Source organism: Pelophylax lessonae, assembly GCF_965119305.1.
Source record: "Pelophylax lessonae genome assembly, chromosome: 8".
NCBI classification, from domain to species: Eukaryota; Metazoa; Chordata; class Amphibia; order Anura; family Ranidae; genus Pelophylax; species Pelophylax lessonae.
This window is the reverse complement of record NC_138775.1, coordinates 64,189,139-64,212,017: the sequence shown is the minus strand read 5'-3', so window position 1 is coordinate 64,212,017 and position 22,879 is coordinate 64,189,139. Positions and strand designations below refer to the sequence as shown.

The 22,879-nt window shown below is 41.0% G+C and overlaps 1 protein-coding gene across 6 annotated transcripts in view; it reads right to left on the bottom strand.

Annotated features, from left to right (window-relative positions):
- ERC2 (ELKS/RAB6-interacting/CAST family member 2) overlaps positions 1-22,879 on the bottom strand; it is a 1,553,364-nt gene that overhangs the window by 1,361,598 nt on the left and 168,887 nt on the right. For 3 of the 6 annotated variants that reach the window (XM_082265097.1, XM_082265099.1, XM_082265101.1), the window contains exon 3: positions 1,849-1,872. The exons of the other annotated variants lie outside the window; for them this stretch is intronic. In XM_082265097.1, coding sequence (XP_082121223.1) covers positions 1,849-1,872 — 24 coding nt within the window. The remainder of the gene's footprint in view (positions 1-1,848; positions 1,873-22,879) is intronic. 6 annotated transcript variants of the gene reach the window in all.

Here is a 22,879-nt window from a genome sequence, read left to right as displayed (position 1 = left end):
TGCTCATTATCTTTTTGCCCACTGGTCCCCTCACTGGTTTTCCTGCCTCTGGAGCCTAAGAAAGAGGACCTGGAGGCTGGAAGTGTTACTTCCACCAACAGGAGGTGTTCACATCAAGCAGGAAGTTATGTGGACACCCAAAGAAGAACCCCAGGAAGTAAACAGATGAAGAGAGAAGGATCATCATGTGACTGTGGCTTCATGTAAGTAAAATGGGTATTTGGATAGGCTTTTCAAACCAGCAGTTAGATAAAGGGGAAGGGATGAAGAGGTAGGAGAGGGGTTGCTAATATACTGGAGTTGCAATTTAGGGGGTCACTAACAATGAAAAAATATAAATAGAGAAGACAACCTGTACATGAAAATTAAAAATACTAACCAGTTCCACTGCTGGTGACTCCAATTTTGCTTTTCCTTGAGAGCTACACCCACCACTGGAATCATCATCTGACTCAACCAAGTGTGTCAGATTCCTGTAACTCCCTACTTTGAGCTATGTTTTCACTTGTCGCCTACTACTTTACTAGTGAGTCCCTTTGGAGCCATGTGCTTCCAAGGTGCAGAAACACACTAGTGATGTAGTAGCTGGCCAGAGGAACCACAGGCATCTGACATACCTGAAAGTGTTGGATGCTAAAGACTGTATAAATCACACATATCAAATCAAAGAGTTAACCTAGAAACTCAACATCAGAGGCCTAACACTTACGTAGATATTTATAAAGAAAGTTTGTGATTTAGTCCACCTGTAACCTACGAAACCATTCACATGCATTTTGACTGCAATACCACTCATCGATATAGAAGATACATTTTCTGGAAACCATACTTTAAAAGCTAAAGTGCATGGTTGTATACTATTAACCTATTATTATTAACTAGTATTACAGTAATTAATAGCAGCTACAAGCAGAATGGCAGTTTAAAGTAGATCTAAACCAAAAAACTAAAATCCCATATATATACTTTAACATGTCAATGGTGTCCTAAATAGTTTAAAAACTGCAGATTTCCAAAAAAGAAAAAAATGCCTTGTTTAGGTACTTCCTGTTATAGGATGACAACTGTCTACCATTGCCACTATCAGGAACCTGATCCAGAGAAATGATTTGATACTAAGGATGCTTTTACACTGCTCTGTTCAATAAACATGGAAAAAACGCATTAGCATTTTTGACGCATTTCTGGTGCATTTTGCACCTGTGAAAAAAAGGACAAGTGACTCAAAAAGTGCACTAAATTTGCAACCACAGGTTTTTCATGCATTGTTCCCATATTTTTGATGCATTTTCCATTCACTTCAATGGGGAGGTACGTTTTTGGTGCAGTTTTTTTATTGCACCAAACATGCACCAAAAATGCAGCATGCAGGAATTTTGAAAATGCAAATGACTGGTTTCACGTAGGATTACAAAGATTTTAATGGTCGTGCATTTATTTTCCGCTTTTGGTAAGGCAAAAACAGAAGAAGATTGATCAATGTGAATGTTCACACCAATGCGTTTTTTCATGCTTTTTGCAGAAACGCAGAAAATTATTTTTAACATGGGTTCCTATGAAAAAGTTCACATCAATGTATTTTCATGCCTCTGTGTTTTTAGAAAGGGTCAGGGACTTTTTAAAAAACGCTAAACGGTGCATTTTTTGGTTCAACAGACTTCAATGGAGAAGCTGCAGAAGAGCATGTAGTGCATTTTTACCCCGATTTTGCTGTAATTTGCATTTTTTGGTTTGACCAAAAACAATTTGCCAAAAAAAAAAGGATAAGAAACGCAAAAAGTGGCAAGAACGCTGGAAAATTACATTAAAAAATGCAAAAAGCACTGCAGAAATGCTCAAAAGACAAACCTTTGTTTTCCTGGAATCCAAAGGCTGAACAGCAAGCCAATTAAAAAAAAAATGAAGCAAAAGTATTCAACACAAAAGCAGATAAAATGCATAGGTCTGAATGTAGCCCAAGGCCCTTTTACACTGATTCGTTTTTCAGTTAAAAAAAGTGTAAGAAAAGAGGAAGAAAAATGCATGAAAAATGCATCTCTTTCAACCCTATGGAATTGTTCACACTGGTCTGTTGTGTTTCAGTTGGGTAGTCCTGCTTACTGCATCTTTGATGTGCTTTTTAAAAACACAGCTCCCTACTGAAAACGCATCAAAAACGAACCGCAGTTGAGTTTTTGGTGCATCTTTTGAGTCACATATCCATGTTTCACAAGTGCATGCTAGGAGTTAGGCAACCAGAAAATGCACCAGAGATGCATTAAAAACGCATTTGCGCATTTTTTCAGCAGTGCAATGTGAAAGCAGCCTAAAGCCTCGTACACACGCGTCGAAAATTGGCAGGGAATTTTCGTCCAACGACCGATCTGCCGATTTTCGGCTTGTTAGTATGATGCTTCCGACAACCGATTCTCTGACTTTTCGGACGAAAAAAATCTGGTATGCAGGCTATAAAATTTTTGTCTGCCGTCAAAACACGGCCGATTTTCGTGCAGTCAGTTCAGATTTCAACAGGGAAAAATCTAATGAGCAAGTCTGGGCATGCTCAGTGAAGAAAGAACACAAAGAAAGCAAACCAACACATGACATCACTTCTGAAGTAGATGTTTGTTGGGCGAGAAAATTTGTGTGCAGTCTAGGCACATTCCAACCAACAAAACACCACTCTGGACAAAAGTCGGACGATCGGTTGGCCAATAATCGTTGCGTGTGTAAGGGGCTTTACTCTGGTGAGAGTGCATGTATGCAGGAAGTCGCTAAAAGAGGCTGAAGGAGATAAACAGTACTGAAATGCAAACAGGATGAAAAATAATTGAAAACAGTATTTTGTGATACACAGGTGTCTCCAAACTTTTTAAACAAAGGGCCAATTTATTGCTCCTCACACTTTAGGGAGGCGAACTATGGCCAATGGAAGTGGACATTTTCCTGGCATCAGTGGGAGTAAACATCGCCATGTTTGGTATTAGGGGAGGAGCAGTACCCCATCATTGGGAGAAATGGTGCCCCATTGTTGGTTTCAGTTGGCAGAAAAGTTTATCACATCAGTGGGATAAATAATGTCCAAAGGGTCAGATAAAGACAAGTAAAGGGCCGCAGTTGGCCCCAGGGCCACAGTTTGGAGACCACTGTTTTAGCAAATGAAATGGCATCCAGTTAGGGTTTAGATCAACTTTACTAACTATAGCAATGGTAACAGTTAAAAAAACACATAGGTCTACATCTAGCAATATGGAAATAAATGCATTATATTTTATTAGTGTATATACAAAATCATTGTGAAGAAAAGACAAACCTTTGTTTTCCTGGAATCCAAAGGCTGAACAGCATGCCAATTAAAAAAAATGAAGCAAAATCAACACAAAAGCAGATAAAATATGAGCAAAAATATACAAGTCAGATGCATCTTGATCCGCATTCTGAGCAGAGCTGTGCAGAGCAGACACAAGACACATCCACTCAATGTATTCGCACAAACAAATATGAAATGATAACACATCAGCAACTAAATCGAATGTGACACAGCGCTCGGAAAATGGATAAGCAGCATACTATATGGCTGGTTGGTTTTAAATCCAGTTATCAGGATAGCAAAATAATAGCAACATAAGAACACACCAAAATGAGGACTAATAAAGTGTACCTGTACTTACCTTGAACCATGGTATTTGACCACAGGAAATAATTGCAGGCAGGCTTATGTCCCTGGCCAGTGAGGGTACTATATTATACTAATTGTGACCGGCTCCTACCATATGGAAGAAAAATATATTTCCAATATATTTAGGGAAAATTTTTTTAGAAATATACTGAATATGGCCAAAATTGTAGCATTTCAAATATATTTCCAATATATTTGGGAAAAAAGTTTTTTAAAAAAAATATATTTCAAATATATTTCTCTTCCATGTGGGCTGTGATTGACAGATTGCCTCCCTAATGACCAATAATACGGGCAGCCTCTCTGACCAATAGGAAAGTACATGACAAGCTCTTTACCGATGACAATGGTTGAGACTTCCATAATAAAGTCCCCTGGATTATAAATCTCCTAAAGACACAGCATATTGAAGAAACCTCAAGGTGCCTACAATTATTTCCTGCTAGTTCAAATTGTGTATAGTGACTTTAAAATGCTTCTGCTGCCCATTATTACTGTAATTATTTTGTATGCGCCACAAATGTTTCATAGAATCTAACTAATTTGCAGCAACTTCTAGGTTGAATTACATACCATTTTATATAACCTAGAAAATCCTATAATAATATTTTCCTACAACTGTCTTCATCAGGGATCCTCAAACTACGGCCCTCCAGCTGTTGCAGAACTACACATCCCATGAGGCATTGTAAAACTCTGAGATTCACAGACATGACTAGGCATGATGGGAATTGTAGTTCCTGAACAACTGCAGGGCCATAGTTTGAAGACTCCTGGTCTACATCTTCACCACATCCTACAAGGCCATCATATCACTGCAATTAGATTCCGATCATATCTAATTACATTTAGATTCTTTGGTTTTTGGTTACATTTAGATTATGAATTTTAGCAGCTCTGAAAACTGTAAAGGAACTAGGAAGAGGATACCTTGCCACTGGTGCCCCAAGAAAACTTAGCATACATTTGGGTGTTGACCTGGTCAACCTGATATTTCAGTTATGTGTAGACCCTGGTGGGCTATATTTGCTATAGACTTCTTACATATGGAGTCCAAAGGCTAAATCTCTTAAGCAAAATCCTTGACTGGCTACCCCTTTCACCACAGGGTTTTGCTTGTCAGGTTACATTCTGAGTGATATATGCAATATATGCTGAAAAATTTTAAAACATGTTCAGTGAAAGCACCAAGTTATCGATGCAACAGGTAGGGGGGAAATCAACAGTTCTACTGGAAAGATCAAGAGTTCTACTGGAAAGATCTAAGCAATGGAGTCACCAAGAGAAAATAAAAGAAACCAGGTAGTGGTTTTACGTAGCAACAGCTATACAAATCTGAAATACCCATTAAGGGCTCTTTCACATGGAGCGGACCGTTTTGCGATCCGCTCCGGCACTTTTTTTTTTTTTTTACGGACACGGATGACACTTGTGTCCGCATATCATCCCATCCGTTTGCGGATGATATACGGACATAATGTATGTCAATGCAATTGTGGATGTCAGCGGATGACACCGCTGACATCCGATTTACCGTCCTTTCTGTTTTTTAAACGGAAGAAAAAATAGGGTTCTGTTCCATTCCAAAAAACGGAACAGAGCTGAAAGGATGAAAATCGGATGTCAGCGGATGGTCATCCGCAGACATCCGCAATTGCATTGACATACATTATGTCCATATATATATTATGCGCAAAAAAATGGGATGATATACGGACATACGGAACGCCCGTGTGAAAGGGGCCTTAGGATGAACAAAGAACTCTACTGCTAGTGAATTTCTAAGGTGAATATTGGCTTCCTCCATAACCTGGTCGCCTAAAATATCTATTGGTGACAGGTACTCGTTAAGGACTATCATATTTTTAGTCCTGTCTAAAACTGACGCCCAGAGGCAGGGTAAAACATGAAAGGAAGGTTGTGATTGGTTAGTGTGAGGAAAAAAAAAATATTTTCATACATTTAGTATACAGTAAACGCCCACTACATCGCGGTTCAGTTTTTGCGATCCCGGTATATTGTGTTTTTTTTTTGTAATGTTATTTTACTATATAAATCATTAAAAATGAAATATTTTTGTGTTTTCCATAGCTCTTGCTATGTCTCTCAGTATCTTTTATGTGTTTAAATTAGTTTCTATTGTTTTAAAAGTGTGTTTAAAGACCTTAAAATGCTTTTACAGTGACAGTAAAAAAAACATGCCTACAATGCATTTTAATAGGGTTTTTCTATTTCGCGGATTTTCACTTTTCGCTGCTGGGTCCGGAACGTAACCCCCGCAATGGAGGGGGGTTTACTGTACTATAAAAAAAGAAATATCAGCAGAGTGGTTCTGAAAAGAAGCCAAATTATAATTGATTATCAGATGTACTGTTTGTAGATCTGATCTTTCTGCTATAGAAAGTATACCATATTTGCTACAAGTTGTAATACCTTTTAGTTTCCTACATTGACACACATATAAGATTCAAGTGTTATAAATGTTTCTACACTCAAAACTGCTTACTTAAAAGAAAAAAACAAAGATAACAAGATCATGCCCTGGTTCCAATAATGTTTTATTAGGTGTATTTTAGCTAGCCAGAGTCATTAAAGTACAGGCAAATATGAATACATAATATCTCTACCCTCAGGCCTTGTCTAATCTGAGTCAAAAACGCCACCTGAACTGCAGACATCTCCAATGCTTGCCAATATAGAGGAGAATAATAAAGATGATACAAGGTTTTCTAACTCTTACCAAGTGAGTCAACTGAAAATATCCAAATGTTGTTCACAGCTGTTGGGTTGGAGACCAATCCACCCAAAAACAGCAGGCTTGGAGGGTGTTTCCTAATGTTTATGACCTCCATAGGGTGTTTTAACACCCTATTAGCCTATTACACTTTCCGATTTACTTTTATGTTCAAGTGAAATTGCATATCTAATGCAGTTACGCTTTTCCTAATCTTCCCTCGTACCTCTCACACTCTTATACTCACCTGTCCCACATCTGGTGAGATCTTAGCTGAGTGTCCTCCTTGGCGGTGCACAACTATCGCAATCTTCTCCATCAAGCTTACATATGTGCAATGTAGTCTCAGTTCAGTCCTATGGAGAGTCTGTACTCCGTATTTCATCTCAGTTTGCCATAGGACTGAATAGACACTCTAGTCTACATGCTAGAGTCCTATGATGATCAGTGTACAAACACTATGTAGAATGGATTGAGGATTGTGGTAAACATTCGCAAACCTGATAAAAAACATTCTTACAAGTGGCTGCGTAATGTCTGCCAGACTGAGAGGTTTATTATGTCAGAGTTAGCCTGGTCTTTCCATTCCATGACTGTAATTGAAAGCGAAGACATGTATTTTGCAAACTAGAAAGAGTAGTCTGACCACTAGAGCAAATACATCTGGGAGAAAGGCCTCCTGCACCAATGAGCTGAGTAATTATTCAAAGGGGTCCAGAGGTATCGCAACATGAAAAATGTTTGACAATTGTGGAATAACATAATAACGTATCTCCACAACATATGAATAAGATCGACAGGACCACCTTGATACCTGGGGCAGTTTGGGGTATCCCTACATTATCACCTATACAGTTTATGTGGGTTGTATAAACTCTATACAATTAAGGAGTTGTGTTAGTCTTTGGGTGGGAAAGAGGGACACTATCGGAATCACTCCTAGTACTCTGCCACAAATCCCCTGGTTTATGACCCAAGTTTTTTTTCCCCATAGTAACTTGCAAGGTATGGGTGTTTTATTAGATTGATCTTGATGAAGGGAAGCGTACAGGGGAGAGATCGGAATTCTATTCTGTATTAATGCCTGGTACATATGGGCAGTTTTTTTTTTTTTCGTTCAACCCAACTGGCTGAACAAAAAAAAATTGAAGAACACACTGTCCCCTTCTGCAACGCGCTTTTGAGCTTGATTGTCTGATGACAGCTGCTTGAGGTTTCATTGTCAGATCAAGCAGGTGTGGGGATGGTGGACATCCTCTGTCGTATCACAGTTGGCCACAAAGGATTTAGATTTAATGTTCTTAATACCAACTATAACAGAGAAAGCAACTATAATAGGGGGCTCAGGACAGTAGGAGCTTGTTAACACTTGTGGTTTGGAGGTGATAAAACCCCACAGTTGAGCCGTGTTTTAATGCCACCCACCCCCCAACCCAACACCCTTTTTAGCTGCAGTAGCAAGGGATGTACACATACTGTGGCTGCAGCAGGAATTATAAGCCCTGTCACACTGGGCAATGGTAGTGCCCATTTATCGTGACCCATGGCAAGCATCCTGCAACCTTGTGCAGTAAAGCAACCAAGAGTTAAAGCATTAAAGCTCTCTGACTCATTGCACACGGTTGTGGGGCACTTGCAGAGTGACCCCATTTACTTGAATGGGTTGTGATCGGCGGGCAGTAGAAGTGGGTTTCATTTCTGCCATGGCATGTGTACCCCCCCCGGCTACTGCCTCTGCAGCTAAAGAGTGTAGGGACTGGTATTATAAACAACAGGGTTTTACCACCCCCTAAGCTCACGTGTGAACGAGCCCTATGGGTGCTACCACAGAATGCAACTAAGGGATTATTCACAGTGATTCACTGCTGCTCCATTGAAAGTCAATCCAAGTGTGCTTAACAGGTGGTGAAGAGGCAAAATGTCACCCCCTTACCACATGATTTAAACCTAAAATTGCACTGCAATGCACGCTTTTGCGCCTCAATAGTACATTGGGTGACACTGTGCCTGGTGGTCTTTGATCTCTCTCACAAAATTTAGGTAGATCTCCACCTCTCTAAGGTTGCCTACCCCTACAGCTATGCACAGAAATGTTGTTTTTGTTATCATACAAAAGGAATATACAAAGTAAAGTAGATAACATAACCAGATTGTACATCAGAATATGTCATAGGTAAGCGTTAGTATCTGAATGGTCAGTCTCACCAGTGTAGGGTTCCTTGGTTTTCATAATTAAAACATTGGTCACATGGGTCACATATCATGTGACCCATATGTAGTGATCCATATGGAAGAGATAAGGATGGAAGAGGATGTTGGAGAAGAACTAGGCATACGGAAATGGGGTGATTAACTGTTCTAGTAACCGTGTTAACATTTCATTTTGTCTTATTGGCACAAAAGGCACAGCTTTACATATTGTGTGAAAAATCCATAAACCTAATGAATTAATACTGGTTAATTTGCACAAAACAAATGTGCATGCAGTTTCACCTGATGAATAGCTATGCAAATTTTTTTATAATAGCCCTCGTAGTTTGACAGCAATATGGCCCTCCTCTGACTCATTCAGCGGAGGGTGTATTGTGACGAAGCCTGAACAGAAGGAGGTCAACTTACATAGCCTATCTACAGCATAAATGTAAATCATGGAGCAGAAATATTGCAAGTGATTAATATAAAATGTTTAAATTCAATATTTCATATTTACATGACAAAAAAAATGTAAAAATAGAAAAAAAAATACTTTTCATTCCATTTACTAGCTTCTTGTCCAAAATTGAAATACTGTAGAGAAGGAGGGGGGCTTTCCTGAGCATGCCAACGTCCTATTTAATCAAGAAAAAACAATGGACAGGTATTCACCTGGACTTTAAGGGCACAACATGAGACACATATCACCAGTAATTTTTCATATAATTTAATTTATTATTATCATCATTTAAAACATGCTTATAAAAAGAGGAGACGGGCCCTATATTAGGGCTCAGCTCACACAGAAAGATAACACACAGGAGATAAAGATCTCCTTACAATATATGTTGTATACACCTTACATATGAAATGTAAATAAGAAAATTGAGTTGATACATATCACGATTGCATAGATATACGGTTCTCGTCTGATCACCGGTAAACGTGTTTCGCACAAAGCTTCTTCAGGACCAAAAGGGTGTAGGTGTACAGATAATATTCTTGAGAACAGCGTCCTTCCAATCCCCAAGTGTAACAGTCTGAGAGGCGGACACAGGGGAGAAAATAGGGCCAATCAGCAGTGTATATCTGGGTACAAAGCCCATTAATGTAAGAATTGATCGTTTAAGTACATCTCAATAGAGACGGAAATAGGATCCATGTGGTATATTGCGATATCTTGTCTATAGGAATTTGCGGTAGCATTCTGTGTTTTATATATGTCATAATATCAGACGGTGCGTATTTACACCACTCCGTACCCCCGTTTGAATAGGAAAAAAAGAATGGAATTACTATAAAAGGTTAGCCAATCCCTACAACAGAAAATGGAGGTATTGTGTACTTAAGAGGAGCGGATGAAGGCATAGGTGATGTACCATCCTGCAAATCTGTTCCCAGTGTGTGTAGTGCCGCCCAGGTTGGCACGTGGATCCTGTTTCCGTCTCTATTGAGATGTACTTAAACGATCAATTCTTAGATTCATGGGCTGTGTACCCAGATATACACTGCTGATTGGCCCTATTTGCTCCCTGTTTCTGCCCCCCCAGACTGTAACGCTTGGGGATTGGAAGGACGCCATTCTCAAGAATATTATCTGTACACCTACACCCTACACCCTGGTCCTGAAGAAGCTTTGTGCGAAACACGTTTACCGGTGATCAGACGAGAACCGTATATCTATGCAATCGTGATATGTATCAACTATATTTTCTGATCTACATTTCATATGTAAGGTGTATACAACATATATTGCAAGGAGATCTTTATCTCCTGTGTGTTTTTTTCTGTGTGAGCTTAGCCCCAGTATAGGGTCTGTCTCCTCTTTTTATAAAATATGTTTTAAATGGTTGTCTAATAAATTACATTTTTAAAAACTTACTGCTGATATGTGTCTCATTTTGTGCCCTTAAAGTCTACACAGATACAGGGGGTTCATGTGAACACCTGTCTATTGGTTTTTCTTGATATACAGTATTTACAGGAAAAGGGATTTCCTTTCAACTCCAAACCCCCCGAGTTGCTGGCTCCGAAATATATCTGCAATACAGCAACTATAGCTTATAGGCTGAAAAAGGAGCCAGGGGATTGGGGGTCATTTTCAAAATGTCATTTCGATCTGAACAAGTCATTACATTATAGTTCCTCCAATTAAATTAAGTGGATATTTTTGGCTGAAGAGTCAGCTTAAATATGTCTATTCCATATTAAATCACACAGTATGCCAGGTTGACTATACTGCTAGGAAAAGTTATTTACTGCTCCTGTTACGGGTAACGCTCAGCTCATCAATGAATGTTGCTTTCTAATGCAGAACTGGCAATAAATGTTAGTGTTATTTAAAGATATAATTAATTTAATTGCAAGCACTGATAACAGGAATTTTACAGCACACAGCATGAACATCTATAAAGATCCCCGCTGAGTGATGTCAAGAATTCGCCATCCCAGCATTATAGAACCATATTACGTGATATTAAAAGCTAACATGGGGTCTAAATACATATACATAATAAGTATGTGCTAGGCTTTTATTGTGTTTGCTTTTCATAATAACCACAATCAGGGAAAACATAACCTAGGTATACAACAGGATTTATTCTGAGGATTTTTTTTATTGTTTTAATTAATAAAAATGTAAACAAACTGTAATATATACAGTACATATACATTATACTATATATATATATATATATATATATATATATATATATATATACTGTATATAGTATATCACCGGAAATTCATGCAATTTTTAACAAAAACGAATTAATCCAGTTAGATGTTTTTGTCAAAAACATGAAATACATTTAAACATAATTTTTATAATTATCAGAAATCTATCTTTAAGGGCCAGTTCCCACTACTGCGATGCCAGACATTCCATGTGATTCGCACCGCATTGCTGTGCAGATCAAATGCGATGTCGGTGTGATTTTAAGCCATGCAAACCGTATGGCTGAAATCGCATTACATTTGCACCAAAATGGTGCAGGACCCTTATATATATATTCCTGAACAACCGGAGTGCCATAGTTTAAAGACCCCTGCCATAGATTATGCAGTTTCCCCATCAATACAGTCAGTGTTGATGGGGGAATCCCTCTTTGCCGAGCTATTGTGTTACCCCGGTGGGGGCAGTTGCCATCTCTGGCTGGGAGAACACAATGATTACTGCTTGCGCCTATAGCCGCCAGCAATAATTGCTTGCTAAAAATTCGACATGCAGGTTGAACCCAAGACAATCGATGGATTGACTTGGGTACAATCAGGCTACCCATAGATGGATAGAATCTCAGATGGTCCCTGCTGAACCAGCCAAGTCTTGATCCATCTATGGCTGGCTTTAGAGTGCTAGCATTAGGTGAAAAAAGCACTATAATATAGTACAATGCTGTTATCTTAGTATGTTTCAGGCACTGGGAGCTAAGAGAAGGATGGGTTAGGCGGGATTAAAAAAGGAGGAATGAACAAGGTGGTTGTCACCATAGTCCACGGAGAAGTCTGCAGATACAGAGGTGACACATGAAGTGGCAAGTAGATGTAGCACCCTACAGGTAGGTGCTAGGTAAAATATAGTGGGATTTGTCTGCCTAACAGCAGAGCTATGATTTCTTTTTGTCAGGTAGGTTGTCATGGCTTCCAGGTGTGTCTGCTGAGAGGGGAGTCTCCCCACTGGCTCTGTGAGAGGCTTCTCATAGAGCAGTGTAGGAAACCCAATCAGGGACACATTCAGGCTTGTAACTACCCCAGAAGGCAGATTCTGCCGCAGAGGATTCTGGGAGTGGGTATAAGTTTGAAGGGAGTGCATGACTCATTGTCTTTGGCGGGAAGCAGAGTCCCAGGAGGGAGAGGACGGCTGTCTCTCCTCCTGTCAGAGGAAGCGGATGTCTCCGGGTGCTGAGAATCCAGAGGGTGCTTAGTTGAGCTGAAGGGTATCCGGTGTGCTGAGAACCAGCGGAGAGAGAGAGGGGTCCAGTCCCAGGAAAGCCTACAAAGGTCATGAGTACTGCAGATTTCCCCTGGGGGTCTGCCTAGTGTTAGAGGGGACCACTCCAGAGAAGGTTCTAGGATCTAAGTGTCAGCTAGCTGTAAAGGGGGTGCCTGGTCAGAGGACCCTAAAGTTAGAGGGGGTACCTAGTCAGAGGACCCTGAAAGGTTAAAGGGGGCACCTGCAGTTTGGGCCCTGAAGAGTCAGTATACAGTGTGGAGTGTACCAGTTGAGAGTTGCAGCAGCACAGGAATTTACAAAGAGCTACCTCAAGCCATCGAAGGGCTGGAGGGAGCTATTCAGTGACTTTTGAGCAAAGCCGTGTCAGGAGTCAAGTATTCTACAGTCCTGGATCTTCTGAATTAAAGTCAAGGTTCCAGTTGTCAGTGTTACAGTGTATTCAAGTTTCAGGAAGCGTTGGCTAGCATATACACCAATCAGCCATAATGTTATGATGACCCACCTTATATTAAGTGACCCACCTTATATTAAGTAAGTCCCTCTACTCAGCCCTGGCAAAAAAGCCCTAACCCATTAAGGCGTGCCTTTTTCCCATACGGTATCTTGGTGCCATCTTTTCTCCAGGTAAGCAACGCACACGCACCCAACCGTCCACATAATGTAAAAGAAAACGTGATTAATCAGACCTGGCCACCTTCTTCTATTGCTCCTTGGACTGGTACTGATGCCCACATGCCCATTGTAGGGGTTTTTGTCTGTGGACACGGGTCAGCTACGCAACCTTATACCCAATAAACTATGATTCCCATTTTTTTCTGCTTTCCATGCATCAGCTTCATGGACAACATGTCTATTTGCTACCAAATATATATCCTGCTGACTTTCAGATGATATTGTAATCAAGATAATCAATGTTATTCGCATTATCTGTCAGTGATCTTAACAGTATGGCTGTGTATACCCCAGCCTTCTTTAAACTATTTGGATAGAATTTTGCTTTAACAGCAGTATACAAAGTAAATCCTAATAATAAAAAAATACTCAGCTCCTGCTACAACACAGACTGTTGCACTAAATATGTCCACCAGAGGTCACCAAAGTCACACATTTAAAAATTAGTTTTCATTAAAGAGTATAAGAACTCTGCGACCGCCAGTCAAATCAGTGCAAGCAATATCAGCTCTCTAAACCCTCTCATGACACTCACCTCTAATGACAGATGGATGAAAATAAATGATGTTCTTCAGGCCAGACCACTTCAAGGGAATCTGTCTGTGCAGAAATATTGGAGCTGCTGCTGCTGACTTATTTTTGGATGTGCGTGCTCCACGGCTGTCAACCCTTTACTATAGGGAAAGCCACCAGCAAGAAGCATTCCACCCAAAAAAACACCTTCTAAATACACAGATGGAACACAAAGGTGCTTCTTTATTTCAACCCAGCATTTCAGAACGTTAGATTATGCTAATCAAAGAGCCCCAATTTCCCAAAGACCACCCACCTACAGTGGATAAAAAAAGTCTGCACACCCCTGGTAAAATATCAGGTTTCTGTGATGTAAAAAATTAAACACAGATAAATCATTTCAGATCTTTTTCCACCTTTAATGTGACCTATAAACTGTACAACTCAGTTGAACAGCAAACTGAAATCTTTTAGGTGGAGGGTAGTAAAAAGAAAAAACTAAAATAATATGGTTGCATAAGTGTGCACACCCATAAACTAATACTTTGTTTGAAGCACCTTTTGATTTTTTTACAGCACTCAGTCTTTTTGGGTATGAGTCTATCAGCATGGCACATCTTGACTTGGCAATATTTGACCACTCTTCTTTGCAAAAACACTCCAAATTGCAAGGGCAATTGCAAGGGCATCTCCTGTGCACAAGGGCATCTCCTGTGCACAGCTCTCCTCAGATCACCCCACAGATTTTCAATCGGATTTAGGTCTGAGCTCTGGCTAGGCCATTTCAAAACTTTAACCACTTCCTGCAAACCGACATACCTGGATGTCTGCTTGAAGAAGTGGTTGTACCAGGGGGATATCTGCAGCTAGGGGTATCACCCCGGTACCGTTTTTTTAGAGCCAGCGGGCAGCTTTCTTATAGCAACCATTGGGGTTCAGCAGCAACTTGGTCATTATCATAAGAAGCAGGAGTTGACGCCCCCCCCCTCCCGCCGCCTTCCACCACTTTGCACGTCTGCCGGCTGGTCAGAGTCCTGAATGAAGCCAGATTCGGCTTCGATTGGGTCTCCGATGAAGTAACCCAGAAGCGGCGTCACTACGTCACTTCCAGTTTACTCAGCTGCCAATGGCCCAGATTTTAAAAAAATTACAGTATTCAAAAAGGCATGTGTTGGCGTTTTGAAAACTTTTAAGTGCAAAGGAGGGATTTGGGGTCTTTTAGACCCCAGATCCCTCCATAAAGAGTACCTGTCACTGCCTATAACTCTCGAGGGATGTTTACATTCCTTGTGACAGCAATAAAAGTTATCAGATTTTTATTTCTTTTTTTTTAAAGGAACAGTGAAAAAAATAATAGAAAATAAATAGGGAAAAAAAAAATTTAAAGCGCCCCCGTCCCCGTGTGCACACGCACCAAAGAAAAATGCATACATAATTTGCACCCACAAACGTAAACGGTGTTTAAATCACACATGTGAGGTATCGCTGCGATCGTCAGGGCAAGAGCAATAATTCGAGGAAAAGACCTCCTCTGTAATTCTAAACTGGTAAACCGTTTGAAAAAAAGTAAAAGCATCGCCTATAGAGATTTTTAAGTATCATAGATTGTCGCCATTCTACAAATGGGCGCAATTTTTAACCATAACATGTAAGGTATCTATTTACTCGGCCTGACATCATCTTTCACAATATGCAAAAAATTGGGCTAACTTTTCTGTTTCATTTTTTTTAAATTCAGTGAAGTGTATTTAAAAAAAAAAAAATGCGTTTGAAAACCGCTGCGCATATACCGTGTGAGATAAAATAATGCAACGACCGCCATTTTATTTTCCAGAGTCTTTGCTAATATTTATATATATATACAGTATCTCACAAAAGTGAGTACACCCGTCACATTTTTGTAAATATGTTATTATATCTTTTCATGTGACAAGATCCGAGCCACCGAGAAAAAGCGAGGATGAACCCCAAGAGACTCACACCACGCAATGTACGACTTCCACGTATGATGGTAGATCTTCCTAGAAGTAGATTTCCTAGCTTTTAACAGCGTTGGAATCACCGACTCAGACAAACCTGTATCCATCAGCACCTGCCGTTCAACCAAGCCAGGTCAAAGCCAATGACTGTAAAGCAGGATGGAAGATTGGCCCTTGGGACAGCAGATCCTCCCTGAGAGAAAGCTTGCAAGGAACGCTGATGACCAGCTGCACCAGATCGGCGTACCAAGCCCGACGAGGCCAGTCCAGAGCCACTAAGATGACCGGAATCCCTTCTGCCTCGATCCTGCGTAGAAGTCTTGGCCGAAGCTGGAGAGGGGGGGAAGGCGCAAATCAGATGATACTAACCTCACGAGGCCACCAACACATCTGTTGCATTTGCCAGAGGATCCCGTGACCAAGCCACAAACCTCTGCACCTTTCTGCTGAGCCAAGACGCCAACAGATCCACCCCAGGGATGACCCACCGGAGACACAACTGATGAAACACCTCTGGATGAAGGGACTACTCCCCTTGGTCCAACACCTGCCAGCTCAACTGAGGTAATCCGCTTGCCAGTTTTCCACCCCAGGAATGTGTACGGTGGAGAGGGCTGGAATGAACCGTTCTGTCCACCTTAGAATGCCGGCTACCTCCAGAGCCGACAGGACACTTCTTGTGCCCCCTTGGTTATTGTCATAAGCCACGGCCATGGTATTGTCCAATTGAATGCACACTAGACATCCCTGAAGACAATCTGTCCAATGGTCCAGGCACAGTCTGATAGCTCAGAGTTCCAAGACATTGATCGGTAGTCTGGACTGCAAATTGAAACCGCCTCGAAGGTAGACACCATCAGGTCCAGCACCCGCATGCAAGTCCAGGGGGATGACTATCTGCTGGACAGCAGGGGACGAACTGCAACCTGCAATTTCTGGAGTTCAGAGGAAGGAGCACTCTGGCTAAGACCGAGTCCAGAGTCAGATCCAGATAGTCAAGCTTTATGGACAGAACCAGAGCAGACTTCTGAAAATTCTGAATCCAGCTGAACTCCCTCAGAGTTTGTAAGGTGATTTCTAGGTTTTTACACCAGAGCAGTAGGGGACTCCGCTCGCAGAAGGAGGTCGTCCAAGTAGCACAGTACCACGATCCCCTATTGGTGTAATAATGCCAGCACTGGAGCTAAAACTTTTGTGAAGACCAAAGGAGCAGGGGCAAGACCAAAGGGTACCGCCACAAACTGATAATACTCCTCTCCCACGGCAAAACGGAAAAATCGCTGGTGACCGGCACATATTGGAATGTGAAGGTGCGCATCCTTGATATTGATAGAGGCAAGAATATCCCCCTGGTGCAGGGATGCCACCACCGTGCGAATGGATTCTGATTCTGAACTTCTGCACCCGCACAAAGAAGTTCAGCACCTTGAGGTCCAGGTTTGGATGCACCTTGCCTTCCTTCCTGGGGACTGTATACAGGTTTGAGTAAAAACCCTGAAAACGTCCGGAAAGTCGGAACCGGGACAATCACTCCTTGAAGTAACAGGTCTTGTACTGCCCCAAACAGACCCTGTAAGCGGTACAGGGAAAGGCGCAAGTTGAAAGGAAAGAACCTTGCCGGGGGACAAGCGCAAAACTCTTGTAGCCGGACCCAATTCAGGTGAGGGCGCACCTCAAGCTTTTCTTTCTTTGTGAAAGAGGACAAAATGTAATGTTATAATGCTATTTCTCTTTAGTGTTACAATTTATACAGAATACAGTGAATCAGGAAAATACCACAATATGGCCACTAGATGAGGCTGATGATCATAGGAAATAAATATTTATTTACTATGATTGTCAGCTCCATATAGTGCTGGGCTCAACAAATCCCAGGCATCAGGTCGCCATGGCAACACGAAATGGCATCCTGGGGCCTGGGCTGCCACCTAAATGCTCTACACACCCGCGTGTGCCAACTTCCCCCTCCCCCCTTTATGCATCCCGGGCTCCACTTGCCCATCTGCAGGCTCAGGAACGGCATAGTCGGTGCTGCCAGGTATAAGGGGGAGAGGAGAGTGGACACATGTCCCCTCCCTTTTCTTGTTGACCCGAAAGTGACGTTACTTCTGGGTCCCCGTTGACAGTTTCCCCAGCCATCAAGGCTGGGAAAGAGTGTAATGCAGTGTGATGTGCATTGCATTACATTCCCTGGAGCACAGGGGAGACATGCAGGGTTTTTAGACCCTGGATATCTCATTAAAGAGAACCTGTCACCAAAAAAAATCATCACACAGAGGACCTAATGTCTCCTATGTGATGGGAAAAAAGTAAAAAAAGTTTGTTTTTTTTCCATATTAAATGATTAAAGTTGAACCCCCGGTGGGGCGCCTACACCTTAAAACGTTGATTGCAATACACGTTACATATCACCGCACACGCTGGAATGAGGGCAATAATTCTAGCACCAGACCTTCTTCGAACTGATGACCTATGGAGGGCATTTAAAGCGTCGCCTATGGAAAATATAGGGTACTGAAGTTTGTCGCCTTTTCACGGGTGTATGCAAAATTAAGGTTTGATATGTTGGGTATCTATTTACTCAATAAAACCTCACTTTTTAGATTTTATTTAAAAAATTTGTAATTTATTACTTTTTTGTGCCTGCCTACAATTAACTTTTAATGTGTTTTTTACTGAAATATTGTTTTTCCTAGACTTTTGCGGTAATATCATGTGACATAAAAAAAATTGGAACTACCACTATTTTATTCTCTAGGGCATCTGCTATAGAAAATATATAATGTCTTGGGTTTTTATGTAAACTTCAGGCCTAAAAGGTTTTGTTAAACGTACAAAAAAATGCAAAAATGGCTCTGGCTATGAAATGGTTAGAGGATAAGTTCACCTTCAGGGACATGTTACATGTTCTACTCCTAAACTTTGTTAGTTAAAAAAAACTGACTCCTAATTTTTAAGCTGGCTTCTAGATTTAAAGCAAATTTGTTAAGCCCTGATCTAGTGTCTGTAATGCAGCATTATACCGATTCACTCTATTCTGTATGAAGAATACCATTCGACCTAGTGAGAAAGAAGCCTAATAACATTAAATTTTGCTCCCATTCACAAAGAACGAATGTACATGCAACAAGGACGATTAGCTCTGAACATTTTTTACAAATAAATGTTTCACACTGTTTGTTTTCGGATAGGTCTTATCAGATGATTCTGAGATGTTCAGCCTCTCTTGGTCATTGACTGATGCCACCTGACCAGAATAGCAGACAAAGAACTAGTATCATCACACACAATACGAAAATTGGAAGTAAAATTTCGTCCGACGAACGATCTGCTGATTTTCGGATTGTTAGTATAGTGCTTTCGACAGCCAATTATGAATTTTCGGAACACAAGATCTGGATGTGCAGGCTATAAAATTTTTATCGTATGTCAACACAACATCCGATTTTCGTTTAATTAGTACAGTTCTTGTCCGAAAAAAAATCGTAAGAGCAAGACCACGCATGCTCAGAAATGAAAGAACACATACAAAACAATTCAACACATGACATCACTTCTGAAGTCGAATTCTATCGTACGGGAATTTTCGTATGAAAGTAACCTCTTCACTTTCGATATGATACTAGTATGCATCAGAAATCGGACGAAAGATTGTTCGATAATCTGATCGTGTATACGAGGCTTAAGGCTCCATTCACACCAATGCATTTTTTTATCAGGCTTTTTGCCTTTGCCTATGTTTTTGAAAAGGGTCAGGGACTTTTTTAAATGCAAAATGCTGCTTTTATTGCTTTTTGGTTTCAAAAGGCTTCAATGGGGAAGCTGCAGAAAAGCATATACTGTAGATGCGTTTTTACCGCAATTTTGCCACAATTTGCATTTTGCGATTTTAAATCTGCCTAACAACATATTTGCCTAAACAAAAAAAAAAATTACAAAAAACGCAAAATGCAAATCATGGCAAAATGTGGTAAAAGAAACACAAAAAGCACTGCAGCAAGCAACATGCATAGGTGTAAATGGAGCCTAAAGCCCCGTTCACACGAGTAGAAATTCGGCCGGGAAATTTCGTCCGACGACGATCTGCCGATTTTCGGCTTGTTAGTATGGTGCTTCCGACAACCGACTCCGACTTTTCGGCTGAAAAAATGCTGGTGTACAGGCTATATAATTTTTGTCGACCGTCAAAACACGTCTGATTTTCATCTCATTAGTACAGATTTCGATGGGGAAAAATCTTATGAGCAAGACTAGGCATGCTCAGAGATGAAAGAACACATACAAAGCAATCCAACACATGACATCACTTCTGAAGTAGAATTCTGTTGTGCGGGAAAATTCGTGTGCAGTCTAGAGCACATTCCAACCAACAGATACCACTCTGGACAAAAGATGGACGACCGGTCGGCGGAAATTCGTTGCGTGTGTACGAGGCTTAAAGCCCCGTACACACGATAAGAAATTTGGAAGGGAAATTTCGTCCGACGACCGATCTGCCGATTTTCAGATTGTTAGTATGGTGCTTTCGACAGCCGACTCTGACTTTTCGGCTGACAAAATCCTGATGTGCAGGCTATAAAATCTTTGTCCTCCGTCAGCACACGTCCGATTTTTGTCTCATTAGTACAGATTTCGACAGAAAAAAATCTTAAGAGCAAGACTAGGCAAGCTCAGAGACGAAAGAACACATACAGAGCAATCCAACACATGACATCACTTCTGAAGTAGAATTCTGTCGTACGGGAAAATTCGTATGAAAATAACCTCTTCACTTTCCACATCAGACTAGCATGCCACAAAAAACGGACGACAGATCGTTCGATAATCTGATCGTGTGTACGGGGCTTTAGGGTGGTTAGCAATGGCATCTTTCTTACTTCTTTCCAAGAATTTTCCTTTAACCCCTATTGCAGCAAAGTATTCCAGTGATGAACCCATGATTAGACACAGGGCTGTGTAGAGAACCTGGAACTCCTTGACCTGTCTCAGATTCATGGCCATTAAAAAACGTGAATACTGGCAGTCTTACAATGAGCAAGATAGCAGGTTGTGCAATACGCATGGCAGGACATAAAATTAGAGTCATTCAGCGAGTAGCTGTGTCCCTTGGGCCAGTTTGAATTAAAAAAAAGGTTCAGATTTGACTGGAGCACCTTATAAATCTCTGTACGGTTCTGTCCTGCGGCACTTCAGAGGAATACCAAAGTTGAAAGCCATTTAATTTCTTCTCCTAACACACACACTCATCTGAAGAATTTCACGTCAGGTGATGTTAAGGTGCGCAGAGCTTTTAATAAGCTTTAGTGGCAAATTAATGAGTTCCCCGGCATACATTTTTATCTTTTATCACGATGTGATCTTAATTAGGTTGAACAAAAAGCTCTGGAATAAAGGTAATAAAGATTTGCTAAGTCAATAGCACGAGCCAGTTAAATATTTAATGCTTAGGATAAATGCAGCTCTACCACTTAAACACGGTAACTGGCCTGTAATTTCTCCTATTGAGTATTATGAAGACATCATTAGGAGAAGGTGTAGATTGCAGCGCTGGTCACTGACAGAACGCCATCTGCTCAGACATGCGGCGATCGTTTAAACTGACATCAGCCATTCTGTCTGGGTCACCACAGGATATTACCATAAACCCAAATGGCTTGGCTGAAATTAAGCCGTGTCACTGCTAAATAACCGTCGCCTTCGAGGAAATAAGACCCGTGCCGGAGTAATTAAGTTGATTCTTTATAGGATTCCAAAACGGCATGTATGGCTTTATATTGCCAGTAATTGAACAGATTATTAATAAAATGTAGAAGAATGAGAAGCTATCACTTGGTGGAATATTAGCGAAGTTAAACGCAATCTCCGTTCAAAGGCATAGAGCAGCATCTTTCTAACTTTTTAAGTTGTGGCACCCTTTAAAAGTATGCAAGATCTCAGGGCACCCCAGTCCAAAGGCTCCTAAATGCTATAAGAAAATCGGCGAGAATTTTTGTCTAAAGCACTTTCGTAGGATTTTTGTATAGTGCGTACACAACTTTCTACAGACGATTCCGACCTTCTGAACAAACATTTCTGAAAGAACAAGCTCAAAAATATTTCTTTTACGGGAACAGAATGAACAATTTTTTTAATGTGTACCATTTTAGTACCAGAAAAATCAGAAACAAAAGATGCATGATTAGAAACAACAGAAAAAAAAGCCTTCGTCATACAAGAAATTTCATACAAACTTCCTGTTATCAGTTCCGATGTGTTGTGAAACAATGAGGATAATCGGACGATCGTTCGCCCAATTTTCTTATCGTGTGTACCCCATTTAAGATGTAAAAAAAAAAAACGAAATGTTACTTATCAAAGGGAAACCTGAGCCTGGGACAATGCACACAACCACCTTGATGGAATTAACTTCCCATGAGAAGCCCCCTCCATCATATTAAAGCTCCCTTCCCATCAGAGTCCAACCTTTATGTTAGAAGCCCCCCATCATTTCAGAGGTCTCCCTACATGTCAGAGTCCCCCTATCACATCAAAGTCCCCCCAATCCCCAGAGTCCCCGATTACAAAGTCAGAGGCTCCCCATCACATCAGAATCCCTCCTATACATAACAGCCCCCATAACATCAGATTACCCCCATCACAGAGTACCCCCATTACAACAGAGACCCCTACTGGATCACAAAGTCCTCTCTGTGATCCAGGGCAGACTAGGTCTCATGCTTGAGGCTCCCTGGGGGGGCGCAAAGGGCCCCCCAGGATGCCATGGCACACTGGTTGAGAAACACAGGTGTAGAGAGTTTACATGCCACACTCCATCAGAGTATAAACTCTTCATAGGACTAAATGCAGATTGCAGCACCGATGACAGTAGGCTGTGTGGTGCAGAGAAATATAAAGGGTCATTCACACCGGTGTCAAAAACACCATATACAGATGCATATAGCGTATAATTATGTAGGGATCTGTATGCAGCAACATAAAAGTTTGTAGGACCCATACACACAGCTGCGCCTGGCGGTGCAATGTTGCACTGCGTTCAGAAGCGTGGAAAAAAAAAACAGAGTAAAGCTGCATCTGGTGCCTTACTTGAGACTGCATGTTATGCTGTATGCATGTAAACTTTTGTGGTAATGTTTAAATGCATACACCATGCATGCACCATATTGCCCACCTCCACTCTC